The following is a 14,041-nucleotide window of genomic DNA, read 5'->3' as shown; positions in this document are numbered from 1 at the left end:
GAGTTGTGCCTCACTTTGTGTATTCAGGGCAAGTTGACCACACCTGGGACTTGCTGGTCTTTGCTCAGTCACAGGTCCTCTGCCTTGTCTTGCAGCTGAGGGACAGTCCCTCCAGAGCAAGTCTGAGCTCCTGGCCTGTGTTAAGGCTGTGACGTGTACTTAGCAAACTCTGGTTTGAAAGCTCCAGCCTGGTTTAACTCATGCTGCCAGAACACACACTGGTGACACCCAAAGAGGAATCCTCCTGGTTTAAGGCTGGGCATTGAGCTGAGCCAGGATACCTGGGTGAGGCTTTATAGCCCAATAACCTCATCTCCTTTGGGATGTGAAGGCCCTGGAGTGCTGCACCTTGGGAGGGCTCACAGCAGAGCTGAACCTGAACCAGTCTTCAGCAGTGCTTTCCCTTTACTGCTGCTGTCCTCTGCCACTGATGCTTGTGATGGAGCAATGCAAATCTTCCAGAAAGAAATCTTGGAGAAATGTATGATGCTTTAGTTGGGAAATGTTCTGCTTTAAAAAGAAAGTATGACTCTTACTTCCTTCAGAACTATAGCACGTCAGTGTTAAACTGACGGATTTGCAGTTGTGTGGTTTCTTACATGCTGTTAACTGACTCTCTAAAAGAATGCTTCAGAGCTGTTGGGAAATAGGTTCTTGCATGTTTCACTGCTTACACTGTGTGGCCACTGTGCTGATGCAGTGGGGTCTGGGGCTGTTTCTCTTTGCACAGCTCACCAAATGATGCCAGCTATGAGGATGGGAACCAGCTCTTTGCATAAAATGGCTGTTTTAGCTCCCTTGGGAAGGGTAGTGATGAAGCACAGATGGAAGAGTGCTGGTGATTCATCTGTCTCTCCCCTGCCAGAGAGGCTTGTTCATGTGTAGTCTGGTTCTGTTACCTCACTGGGGTCCTTGTGCTTCCCTGGGGAGACCGTTTCACAAACCAACAAGCTTCATGACTAAGGATTTTCCACCAATCCATCTTTCTTTTTTCAAGCCATTACTCCCTGCTGCTGCCTTCTGCAGCCATTGTACCTGCTCTGTGCACATAACAGCCTCTCAGATCCTAAGGGATTCTGATTAGTTTTCCTTTTACCTATTATTCTTTTTCTTAATATGAGACCCCTCTGGCTGTGGGTCTCACGTAGTTCTCTGCTAGTAGGTATTCCCATCACACCAAAGGTGGTAGCTGGCAGTAGGGTGTCTCACTGTGGCCTTAGACTGTCAGTAGAGGTTGAAATTATTATCCTCAGATTCACACACAAAGCTGCAGCACCTGCAGCTCTGGGGATCCACAGTTCTATGGTAAGGGGCTGAAGTTCCCTTTTCCAGCTTTGGGGAAGTAGAGTCAAGGAGCTGGAGCTCTTCCTCAGGGCAGGAGAGCTGTTACCTCCTCTTTGGGGGTTTGTTTGGGTGAAGTTACATCCCTGGAGGAGCTGGTAGTAATGTTATGGCTAATTTGTGACAAGAGCCTTTAACAAAGTTCCTTTATTCCTGGGAAGGTCTTGCTCTTTCCTCTTGAGCCAGTGGTACTGTAGGTAAATCAACAGGGCTCCTGCAGTTTAGGAGACACATAATGTATTTTAATACTACCTATTGCTGTTTAAAGCTGTTATTTGTGGCATTTTCCTGCTTCCTGTGAACCATGCTCACCTAAAGTACATACCAATGCGCTGGGTGGTCTGGACTTCCACTCTGGGTACTATCAGCTCTACAGCATCTGCCTGCAGCTTGTGCAGTTCCTGTTTTACCAGGGCTGGCAGAGTCTTTAATGCCTAACTAATGTTTCCAAAGCTTTAGTGCAACTCATACCCATACCCCTTTCTCCATGTAAATGACTGTCCAGGAGTCCAGTGGAATTCCTGACAGCTCCTCTCTCAACACCAAGTTGCCATGAGGGCTGTGCCATAGGGATGGGGATGGCACCTCTGCTGTGGAACAAAGAGCTCTTCAGCAGTTGCTGGGATGCTGAAGAGCTGGATCCTGCCCAGCAGCAGCATTGTTATGCAGCCACAAACCCAAGCTTTCAGCCCAATTAATTTGTTTTATGCTGATCTAAGCAGGGAACACAATCACCTGCTTCTTGTACTAATCTTTTCATTAACTCTTAATGAGGGCGTGGAGCTATGTCCATGGTATAGGTTTCACTGAATTCAAATCATCCACTTTAAACTAGTGGAAATTCAGAATTAATTAGAACTGTGAAAGGCAAGAAAATCCACCTCAGTCATTTGGGCCAGCATAAAGCAGTAGTTGATTTAATACAATTAGTGCAGAGTCAGGGCCCAAGCCACTTCCATGTTCTACAGGGAGCATCGCTGCTGTCTCCAGGGGGGAGAGTAACTCAAAGAAAATGGGGAGCTGCTGGTCTGCTGAGGAGAAAGTGGGTTAGAAACTCCTGCCTGGGGTTTGTGCCTGCAGGCAAAGGCTTCACCCCCAGAACAAGCAGAGAATTGTCCTTTGAACACTTACAAAGCTGAAAACATGCATCAGACACTTGCTGAAAATAATGTGGAGTCATCTTTTCAGCACAGGGAAAGGGAAAACAAAGTTTATTTTCAGCTAGTGGTACTGTTGTGGAAGCCAGTAGGTGCACACATCCTCTGGACACCACGCAGCAATATGAAAGCCAGACACATTTGGCAGTCTTCATTTATTCAGCTTAAAGATTAAAACAAAGAAAAAAACAAAATAAAAATCAATAAATAAATCAGACATCACCAAGGAAACACTACAGTGAGTGGAGTACCATCAGGAACATTAAACAGAACCCCACCACAGCTTAAAGTACTTCTCCACACCACAAAGAACGACCATTTTGTCAAGCCTCACTGTTCACAAACACAACCAGCTGCTCTGTACGAACCTTCGTGTTTTCATAATGCCCTATTCATTGATACAGGATTTGTCACTCTCTCCACACAAAACCCCACTGTTCAGACCAGGGCTTTGTACATTATTTGCTTGCCATTGCTGGCAAAAGTGCTAAAACTATTTATCCGATCTCTTAGCAAGAGGGATGCTTCAAAGCAGCACAAGTCCCTCAGGCTGGGGTGGGGGTTTCCCTGCTGGCTTGCTATGCTGTAAGCATAAGCAGTTACCAGCACAACCACAGCCCCCCCCAGCCCTCGGAAACTCAAGTACAAAGCTGAGCACACTCCTGCCCAACACAAATCATATTCCCATTGAGTACTAGGAGCCCCACTGAAGATGGGGTGTTTTCTCTGCCAGACACTCCAGTTTCCCAGTTACCTTTGCCCCATCACAAACCACACGTTGTGGTTGGCTTTGTCAGAAAAGTAATTATCCTGAAAACAAAGTAAGTTATCAGCTAAAGTGCAGGACCCCTGCAGCAAGATGTACCCAGCCATTTTTAAACTCAGCACATCAGGTTTAGCTTAGCCCATAGGGATTCTCCCCTACCCACACAAACAGTAACAAATTCGGTTTCAGAAAATAGTGCCTATAAAACTTGAGATGCACCAATACATCATCAGCACTTCAGTGAGGTTCCGTGGCAAGAACAGCACTAAGGCCTGTTCCGTATCACTCATTCTGCCCAAGAGAAGCACTGTCCCTACCCAAGCAAGCTACATCATCCTTCTGTGAAGTACAGGCAGCAGAACAGTCCCCTGAGCTGTACTTCGCTATTGAGAAAAGAATCACAAACTTTTAGAAAAATACAATGCAAGAAAAAATTTGACATAAAAATATATACCTTTGGTTAAAAACCACCCCTTTAACAAGAGTCCTTTGTAACTTAGTGAGAACAAAAGCTTCACTTAGACTGAACAGTAGTAAAAATTAGTTCTAAGCGCTTATTTCCTAATCCAGAGGACCCTTCTAAAATGTCAGTAATATCTTTTCCCCCCAGGATTTACACATTTGATGATCATTATTTATAGGGATTGTTACATTTGCAGCAATAAACTCTATAAATTTTCCATGAAGAAAATGTTTGTAGCACAAGCTCCTCCACCAAGAGTCTTTATGGAAAAAAACCAAAACCAACCAAACCCAAACCCTCAAAGTTCTTAGTTAAAGAACCGCTGGAACATGTAGTTTTCTTCAGATACCGAATAGCCAAACTTCTTATAGAAATCCACGTTTTTTGGCAGACACTCAAGCGTGATTTTGTAACAGTTCAGTCTCTTACTTAGCAATGTGAGGGTGGATGTTAATCTGAAAAAGACAGAAAACCAACAGTTAAAGGAAGCTGGCCCGGAATGCTGGATTGATTAAAGTAATCAGACCTACAATACTCAAGTTTTGCAACAGTCTGCATTTGCCTTCACTGCACAGACAGTCACTATCCCAAGAAACAAACAGAACTAAGTACCAGCATCTTGCAGACAACTTTATGCCTCTGTTTTAAGAACCTCGGCTGGTGATACCTTCTGGCTAAATTCTTGTCACATGCCTGCCTGAGGAGGATCTGCCCTGCAGCTTCAGCTGCAGAGCCAAGCTCCAGCTCACCCTCCAAGGTCTGATGATCCAGCTTAGCTGCTGGTGCCCATCGGGGACAGAAAGCGGCAGGGTGACGGCTTGCTGCCTGCTGCTGGTGAATGGCAACAGTGGGAAAATACTTACAGTTTACCAAGCTGCTTTCCTCTGCACTCCCCGCTTACTACAACATCTTCTATCCTTCCTCTCTGTGAAAACACAGGCAAGCATTAGTTGAACAGAGCACTGTTGTGTTAGTTTCCTTTCTGCTTATGCTTCACACTTGCATTTCCTGCTGTTTAGACACCACTCCTCCAGCGATCAACACACTTACAGTGCCCCTTCCAGCACCCAACAGGAACAGCAGCCCCACCACAGCCCTTCCCTACCAAGAGATTTGTATTTCTAGCTCCTTGTTTTCACACATCTAGCTGGGACTCCCTCTGCAGCAGCAAGATCCTCAGCCATCTGCTCCATCAGAATCATGTCTGACTAGTTCAAAAGCTCACTGCGAGGGAGAACGGGACAGCCATCCAACTGCTCTCTCCTTAAGAAAAGCCAAACCTTTCCCTTACTATTTATCTGAGTAGCCAAGGATGGGAGATAGTTTAAAAATGCAGAAGATACTTCATCACACAGCTGCCATAAAAACAACACACACAGAGTCAGGGACAGGATCTTTTCCCTCTCTTTAAAGCTGCAGCAAGAGAAGATACCTTTGCACAGGAGTGAGTGAATTTATGTTCTATAACCAGTGTTGCTGTAGCAACAATCTGTCCAAGATTTGTGTCTTCTACGACAGTAACGTAGTAATCTCCAGATCTCTTCATGTGCTCAAAGGTTTCTGTGGGAGCAGACAGCACAACAGTCACTATTAATCTCGGATTAAACTGCTGTGAAGTCTGACACTTGCAACAGGTTCTGAACACTCATCACTGCAGGGTTCAGGATCATAAGGATGATGCACTCAACACCCCAGAACCCAAAAGCCAGAGTCAGATTAGCGCAGAGACAGAACCAGGAAAATTAAATAACTTTTCCTTAGCTGCCAAGAGATCCCTCCTTCCCCAGCATCTCTGCTGTCTCTTAGGGGCACTATGACAAAGGTGGCGGCACCTCCTCTAGGTTAACATTTTGGCTGAACCAGTGAAGTGAGCTCAGGATGCTGTTGAGCTACAATCAGAGGCAAAGCCTCTGTCTCACTACTAGTGCTTCAGTAATTCAGCCAAGAAAGCCATCCCCCAGCAGCCCCTCCTAAAGCTCAGCCTCAAAAGCAGTTACACAATTTAGGTGTGGCCCAGTGAAGAAGCGATCCTTCAGGATAGCTGCAAGTGGATCCCACACCAAGTGCCTTGGGGGAGCTGAGTTAATATATCCTTCTGGCATCAAGCAGTTGGAAGCCTCTCACCCAAGTAGATTTGCTGTCAGCATCACCATCCTTTGGCTCCCAGCAACCTCTATGGAAATGCCAAGAAATAATGATATACTCACTGATAAACTGCTCTGGGCTTGCAACTCCAGTTTCAGTCAGCTGACCCAGAACCTTAAAAAAGCCTGTTATAAAAGAAAGGCAAGGAACAACCCTCAGTGAGAAACAGAGACACACAATTAGCTCCAAACAGCACTGAACAACCTGACATGGCTGTTTGGAGAGTTAACATCCCCATGGTACCATCCAACTCAGTTGTACGTAAAAGCCTGTGCTCCACATATTACAGAACTAGACTGAAATCTTAAACTTCTGCCTTGTGCAACGCTGAAAGATCAGCAGCAAACTGCAGCCTGAGTGCAGAAGATGCACACGTTCAAGCAAGATATATATATAAGCCTGAAATTCTGTGATATTAAGCTGTTTCTTCAGAACAACCTTTTTGTCCAAGTTACAGAACTGAAGAAATCTTCTTGCACCAAGAATAATGCTGGTTTCCATTACTTTTCTATTAAAGGGAACAGTACAACCAACCATACACTCTCTCCAAAGCTGTGGTGAACAGGAAGTTGTGGATTATTTGGAAAATTTGACTTGAATTTTGATGGTTTTGAGGTTAAAACAAGTAAACCAATTTTGAGGGTCACCCAACACAGCACCCATCCATGGTGCAAAGTGCTCAAATTCCTTACTGATAAAAATAACCCCAATCAGATAAAATGAGCAATCCTAATCTAGTGCGGGATCACACAGAAATACACAGTGTCTAGTTCAGCACCCAGCTTTCCTTTGTGGTGATCATTAAACAGAATTCTACCTCGATTTAAATCAGCCGTGCAAAGTGGTCTCAAAACCAAGCCATCTCCTGGATCTAAAGGAGAAATAGCAGGAGAAAACGTCGTCGTGTTCTCGCTCCAGTCGAGTTCATGCAGAATGTTTGGGTCAAACATCGGGGTGTCATCAAGCATCATGGTTGCAACAGGCATCATGGCTGCAGCAGGTGGTCTGGAACAGAATGCACATGGGTAAGGGGCAGTTTGGTTAGCTCTTGCTTTGATCTCTGATAAGTCGTTTCCCCAGGTTATATCATGCCACAGGATGTTCCTCAGGAATGCAAGAAAGGTGAACAAACTGCTGTTCATTTTATTTGCAACTGAAGCTCAGCTTCCACTGGACTGGGTTAATGGGTTAAACAGCACACACACTGATGCCACATGTATTATCTTGACACGTGGCACTTTTGTGTGCCTCCGGGAAGTTTTTTCTCTTGGAAAAATAAGCCCCAACAAATAGATAAGACATTTCCTGGGATATTTAACCTCTGTGGCCCTCTGAAAAGGAAAGCATCTCATCCTCTCAATAACCCTAACATACTGGCTACCGATATAGAGGGGATCCTTGGCATTAATGTTCCATTTAAAACTGGCGGTAGCAATAGTACACTTTTTTGAACCAGTCCCATCACACAAATGTTTAGTGTCTCAGCCAAGAGGCACTACAACACATGTATGAAAACACAGATAATACAACAGCCTGCACATGCTCATGGCCCATACTGCACTCCTTGTGTAAGTCAGTTTGCTCTGTCCAATGCCACCTCAGCTGTAAAGTGCAGCACCTCAGTGTCCACTAACGGGTAAAACACACGGTGCCAAGGTGACAGACACCTGGTAATAACAAAAGAGAGACTGGGGATTGTGCATTATCCAGAATTAAGGGTAAAAGGAAGAAAAGGGGTATGTTTTCCTAACTGCCAGGTATAGGAAAATAATTCTTACTTTGACACCTGCAGCATCTGCTATGAGCAGAGCGTATCATGAGAACCTCTCCCGAGACCAAGTTCTTTATGCATCTTCATATTAACTTAGTTGCACCATGAAGTTGTGGTACTGGCACACCATTGGACAGGCCAAATAAACACCAGAAAGAAAAAAATGTATTTGGGATGAACACCTTTCAAAATAAGATATCTTTCAGCCCTGTTAAGCTGCCAAAGGAAGTACACCAGAGGTCAGCTATGAAGCTTATCAGCCTAACTGCAACATGCAAGCCTCAAAGTGGAAGGTGGCTCTAGAAACTAAACTGAAAAAGCTTTTTTTAAAACAACAAAAAAACCCCACAAAAATTCTATGCCACCTGCTGATACATGACAGCCTTTAAATCCCCCTTCTCACAGCAATACAAATCCAAATGAATACAAATTCCACATGAATTTTCAAAAACAAAACAGTGGGGGAAATGAAGTGCAAAGAGAAACATTTCCCTATATGGGAGAGCAAGAAGCAAGAATCCAGGTCTTTGAGTCCCAGTCCTGAGCTTCGGTGATCAGATCACACCAATGTGTGCAGAAGACTGGAAGCCGATCACTAGTGTATTCATTATGTCACTGCTTAGCAAAAGTGAAGTCCACCTCGTTCCAACAACACATTCGGTATCTCTGTTCCTAGATCTCAATTATTCTAACCTTGCTGTTACCCTGTCCCGTTACAAAACCTTCCTAGAATTCATTACAATGGTCTGTACTGTGCAGACTAGAATCTAATTAATTTCAGCTCAAGGTTACAGAACACCAAGCACACACAGCAGTATAAAAGCATATGAAAGAAATAAATTTATGCTCTTCAAGTAGTTAACGACAAACTAAAAGTTATTTTTCAAACTACATCCAGAACAGCTGGCGCAGGATGAAGCTTGAAGCTTCATGCATCTTCTGGAGTCAGGGATATGACTTGCCCAATAGAAATGCATTGACTAATTAAAGAAACGGGTTCAAGGTGCAGCAAGGAAGAAGAGCTTCGGCCTGTTTCGATGGGTTGCCAGTTTCTCCTCCAGGAAACCGCGTGCTGGCCCTGGTGCGTACCTGAAACCTCCTCGGGGCATCCTGGACTTCCCACAACGAGTCGGGAGCGGGACCGGGCCGTGCAAGCGCACACGGAACCTCCGGCCCCTCTCAGCCGTCCTTCCTCCCCCTGCTCCGTCCCGCGAAGCCGGCGCGGAAGGAACCCGGGGCCCCCACAAAAGAAGCTGCCCGCCCGAGGGAGACCAACCCCCGAGCACCCGGTGCGGGGCCGGCCGGAACTCTGCGGCTCCCCAGCTGCGGCCACGGGAGAGACCCCAGCCCTGCCCCGAGGGGCAAGAGATAGCTCCGCACGGGCCCTCGGCGGGGTCCTCACCTGAAGCAGCGCCTTCGGGGAAAGGGCAGGGGGAGAGCTCCACATCACCCCTTGCGCGACTCCTCGGGGGATCCCCACAGCTCCCTTGAGCTGAAGCAGCCCCTTGGAGCGGTCCCCTTCACCTCACGCACTGCCCCTCGGCGGGGGTCTCTTCACCTCACACACTGCTCCTCGGCAGAGGGGGTGTCCGCGCAGGACCACCCCTTACATACAGCCCCTCGGGGCGACGGGGCGCCCAGCCGCCCTTGCCAGCCCCTCCGGGAGGTCCCCGAAGGGCCGCCCCTCACGTAGCCCCCCTCACGGTGATACCGAGGAGCCGGAGCCCCCTCAGGCGGCACACGCTCACACACGCACTCACCCAAACACGAGGCCCCGCCGCCAAACGCCGCCCGCACCGGCTGCGCCGCAGGCGCCGCACGGACGTGGCAGGGGGGCGGAGCCGGGCACGCACGCCAGCGCGCAGCCAATCACCGCCCGCCGGCCCCGCCCCAGCCCCGCGCGCCCGGAACTCGGGGCCAACCCCTCGCCTGCCTCGCGACCTCCGGGAACAGCCCCGCCCCCGCGCGCTGATTGGGCTGTGGGCGGTGTGGCCACGCCCCCTCCGTGCGGGAGTTCCCGCCCACACACGTCGGGGTCAGGCGTGGAGGTGGCGGCGGGATGTTTGCGTTTTTGGGTTCATCGCTGCTCCCGGCCCCGCTCCACCTCAGGGGCACGAAGGTGTTTGCCTGATAGGGGTTTGGTGTCTGAAAGGACACCCCCGCACCCCTGAACAAGGCTCTCCCAGGGGCGAGGCGCTGCACTGGCTATCAGCACAGGGAGTGATTTGGACGGGGTCTGGGAAGCCCTGCTGTTTGCGGCGCTGTGCAGGGTGGCTCTCGTGGGTCATTCCTTTCTCTCATCCGGACCAGTTTTCTCTTTACAGCTCTTTTTCAGCCTACGACTGTGAAGATTGTGGTATTTGTGTTGACAGACTGCAGGACTTTATTGTGGGGGAAAGGGTAAAACTGAGGCCTGGCCACATGGGGTCAGTGAGGGTGATACAAGGCTTCTCAGAAGCAGCAGATCACTGAGTGCTCGCTGTTCCGCATACGTTTCCCTGCGTTGCCACCGGGGTTCGGCCTCCGGAGTGCCTCTGGAAAGCTGTTTGGTGTTTGAGATGGCCAGAGCTCCGGACAGGCTTCTGGGTACCTGTGGAGGGGTGGCTCAGGTGACAGGGTTATACAAAGGTTCCTCTTTCTCCTGAAGAATTGCAGGTGGCAGCAGCTTTTGTAAAGAAAGAATCCCTCCCTTTGATACTTTTCATCTCTGGGAGATTGTTTTTGGAGGCTTCGATGCTCCCCTTGGAGAAGACTTGCTGTCCTGGGATGGAATGAGCTTTGTTCAGCCTCCAAGGCTGGCAGGGGACCTGACTGAGGGGGGTTCTTACTTTTCAATTAAAACAACAACAACAAAAAAACAACCCTAACTTGGAGATCACCTTGAGAAACTGTTTCATAAATAGCTGAGGTCAAGGCTCACATGTAGCATGGCGCTGGCGGCCTGCTGCACAAGATAATGATACAGTGTGCTTCTGAGACATGATTTTCATTTTCCATGTTTCTTCCCCGTTACTTTACCCTCAGAATGAATCACTCTCTGTTACCCTGGAAACAATCGACATCATTACTTAGTTTTCAATGCTGCAGGCCTAGAGTGACCAGATGACACACGCCAGCCTCCCTGGGCTCAGGCACACCCAAAGTCTGGGAGCAGTGCTCACCCCAAGTTTGTCCAGCGGAGTCAGGGTTGGGGGCTGCCTGGGTGAATCACTGCGACTATTAACCTTTCACTGCAAGGGAGAGGCACAAACTGGGTGTGAGCTTTCCCTTCCTGTCCCTTTTCTCGTTTCTTTTGAGGGATGAAGAGAACTGGGAAGGTCCCATCCATGCTGAAAGATGCGCACCATGTCTTGTTTCCGTTCGTGAAAAGAAACTGGGAAGCGCTACTTCAGCTGGTTAAACAGGGAAACTGGGGGTGTGGACACATTTCCACTGTGTGAAAAATGACATACGGTGATTTAGTTTAATTTCCTCCATGGTGTCTTTTCCTTGATGGAAAGATTTTACAGATGTGAAGTAGATTGCATTTACCTAAGTAACTATGGAAGGTCAAGGCTTTTTAAAAACAAAATCATGTCATAACAAGGCCATGACCACATGGGGTCAGCCCAGCTCTCCCCAGTGAGGCTTGGAGCAGAGGTCCTGGACTTGCAAGGGGAATATGGTGGGGTTTGGACAAGCCTTATCCAGGTACATCCTCACAGTTTCCAGCATGTGGCTGTGTAGAGACATCCTGACCCAGAAGGTGCATCTGGCTCATGGTACTTAATAGCTAAACAGTGCTATCTTTGGTGCTCATATCTCAGCTTCTGACCTCCAGAGCTTCTACTGTGCTGCAGCATAATGTTGCAGGGAAAATCCTTTGCTTTGGTTAAAACTCTTGCCCTTCCATTTTTTATTTTTTTTTTTTTTAGCCCTGGAAACTAGTCCTGTCCTATTTACCACCACAGGTACTGACTTCAGCTTGTCTTGAGGACAGCAACCTTTCTGCATGTGGGTTTTGAAGCAGTATAAGTCTAAACTGGATCAGGGATGATCTGGATGGAAAAACTTTCTGAAGGAAAGGGGTGGGAACAGACCCTCTTCAACTGCATTTGCAAGCTGAGAGCAAAGAAATCTGCCCCACTGGAGGGGTTCAAACTGAACAGTGACTCTGTCAGTGCTGCTGGAACCCTCGTCCATTTCATGAGCCCAGAGACATTATAGAGAAGGGCTGCTGTTGCGAGGAGATTCACCTCTCACAAAGATTTGATCTTTACCCCCTCTTAGGGCCCATCCAAAACCCTCTGGCAAAACCTGAGCCAACCACAGAGGCAGGGCAGGACAGGGCCAGCTGGTTTTCAGCCACCCCCTCCCTATGAGCTACGTTTTAATTTTTTTCTCTAATTCTAACCCCATTGGAAGGAGATGGCAGTGCTCTTGCGGGCTTTTTAAAGAGAAGTGGCCACTAGGGAAGGACTGGATTAGGGTAGCCAGTAAGGGGAAACTGGATTCACAAAGGCTCCTGAGGCTTTCCACTCATGAAAGACAGGCTTTGCTTCCTACGGAAAGCTTGGTGAGAGGCACATGGACACTGATGAGCTCTCACATCTCCTTGACACACCCCCGAGTCCCATCCGGTGGCTTTTTAAAGGTCAAGCAATTAGGGCCAGTGGGGATTCACAGCAGCCAACAGATAAATCTCTCCGGTACCTCCAAGGCCAGGATTTAGTTAGTGAAGAGCAAGGGGAAAGTTGAAATAACACATTTCCACTTGTGTCACGGATGTGTTCATCTCCTCTTTGTTGGTTCCACTGCAGTGTATTTTGTTGCAGCAGAAAAAAAAACTAGCAAAGTGATATCCTCTGACTGCTCCAAATTTCCCAGCACTGGAACAAGGCAATCATAAGTCAGGGAAATTGCAAATTCATAACTGCAGGACAGTCAGAAAGATGGGAAGGGAGCCATGCACTTGCTTGATATAAATGTCTGAGTCTGAAACACACCCTGCTTTATGAGGAGAGAAAAAGCGCTCTCCTTTCCTTTGGCTGTGTGACACAAGGCAGTAAGCACGAATAAATCCTTGACACAATAAAATTGTTTACATTCTGTTTTGGAAACAGATGCCTGGGGCTCGGTATACCTAAGGACCAGTCTTTTTGACTCTTTTTAGCCCCTAATAGGGCAGGCTGTATCCAGCCACCAATAAATCCCAAGCATTGGAAATCTCTGCAGAAGAGCTGCATAAACCAGCCCTGGGCACCCAGATTTTGCAGAGGACCCAGGGCCTGCTTAACCCCCATCTGTCTGTCAGAGGAAAGAAGAACGCTGCTGTGTCTCCCCAAATATTGCCTGTGGATGGATAACGAGAAATTGAATATGTATTCAAACTCTAAATAAAGACCTGGCAGTCTTTAGAAATGCTCTGCCACCATTCAGATGGTCACCTGGGACCTGGGAAATGGTATTTATTTGGGGTTTGTGATAGCATTAGTGCAGTTATGAAAAAAGTGCATCTGGACCATACGTACCTCGCCAGAAATAGCTATACCATCTTTAAACAAGAAGCTAAAGATCATTTAACTGCGAGGGAAGGGGAAGTTTTAGGAACCACAGATGTGTCACAGCCCCCTTCCCGAGCTGTTGCTTTGGGAGGGAAGCCGAGGCTGCCCCTGGCAGAGGCAGCCCTAACACACTATCCATGGAGGCTGGAAGACACATGAGTTTGGTGTCTTCAGGTTTTCTTGTCTCTCCTGTCCATGGCCCAGAAACACTTTTTTTAGGTGGAGAAAGTCCCCATCTGAGGGCAACAGAAATATTAATACTCAAATCTTGCAACTTAAAGAGTCCAAGCTGGGGCTTAAAAACCATGCGAAAGGGACTCCAGCAGGAAACTTATCGCTGTCACACTCCTTTGGATGTGGCTAGTTTATAAGAAGTAAAATAGTATCAGGTCACCCAAAAAAACTGGAGTTGGGATCAGATCAAAAACAGATCTGATGTTATGGGGGACACAGCCCAAATAGTACTTTTGATCCTGAAGTGTCCTGAACCTGTGCACAGTGGGTACAAGTGCATTGCTGGTAACCAGAGATTGACAGTCCCTGCAGGTAAAAGGACATTTCTCATCAGCTGCAGAGTGCTCCGAATGACAGCTCTCCCCAGCCTTCCCATACAAAATGAGCACACTGTGGATTCAATAAACTATCTTCTTTGGATGGATTGGTGAGTAAATAACAGCTTTTAGCTTTTCCCCTTCCACCGCATACAAGCCGGTGGTGCTAAGGTTGCATTTGTCTAGCAACTGCCTCTGCAAACATGCTGTCTCACCCAATGTCCCGTCACTGGGCTGGTTAAAGAGGATCTTCCTGTATTTCCCAAAGGTTACGACCTCTCTATGCGCTTGATTAAATTCAGGA

General features: G+C 47.6%; 1 protein-coding gene across 4 annotated transcripts; it reads right to left on the bottom strand.

Moving 5' to 3' along the window:
• Positions 1-2,638: 2,638 nt before the first annotated feature.
• Positions 2,639-9,542, bottom strand: GNPNAT1 (glucosamine-phosphate N-acetyltransferase 1). 4 transcript variants are annotated; one of them, XM_062618491.1, is made up of 7 exons: positions 9,202-9,312; positions 9,046-9,167; positions 6,690-6,877; positions 5,935-5,997; positions 5,160-5,287; positions 4,591-4,652; positions 2,639-4,182 (listed from the first exon to the last, which is right to left on the bottom strand). In XM_062618491.1, exons 3-7 carry the CDS (start codon positions 6,859-6,861, stop codon positions 4,035-4,037), a joined length of 573 nt encoding a protein of 190 aa, XP_062474475.1. In that variant the 5' UTR covers positions 6,862-6,877; positions 9,046-9,167; positions 9,202-9,312; the 3' UTR covers positions 2,639-4,034. The 4 variants fall into 4 exon arrangements, with proteins under 4 accessions (XP_062474475.1, XP_062474476.1, XP_062474473.1 ...); XM_062618492.1 differs by lacking the exons at positions 9,046-9,167; positions 9,202-9,312 and adding an exon at positions 9,404-9,542; XM_062618489.1 differs by lacking the exons at positions 9,046-9,167; positions 9,202-9,312 and adding an exon at positions 8,733-8,902.
• Positions 9,543-14,041: the final 4,499 nt, after the last annotated feature.

Source organism: Pezoporus occidentalis, unplaced genomic scaffold (assembly GCF_034315485.1).
Source record: "Pezoporus occidentalis ecotype Australia unplaced genomic scaffold, CSIRO_AGI_Poc_V1 ctg200, whole genome shotgun sequence".
NCBI classification, from domain to species: Eukaryota; Metazoa; Chordata; class Aves; order Psittaciformes; family Psittacidae; genus Pezoporus; species Pezoporus occidentalis.
The sequence above is the reverse complement of the archived record's forward strand: the minus strand, read 5'-3'. Positions and strand labels throughout refer to the sequence as shown.

Excerpts from the sequence above, each read along its gene's own strand:
- GNPNAT1 (XM_062618489.1), bottom strand. The coding sequence starts at position 8,752 with ATGCCCCGAGGAGGTTTCAG. Across the intron at positions 5,998-6,689 it reads CACGGCTGATTTAAATCGAG|GCTTTTTTAAGGTTCTGGGT; the intron begins GTAGAATTCTGT and ends CTTTTATAACAG. Across the intron at positions 4,183-4,590 it reads GGAAAGCAGCTTGGTAAACT|ATTAACATCCACCCTCACAT; the intron begins GTAAGTATTTTC and ends TGTCTTTTTCAG.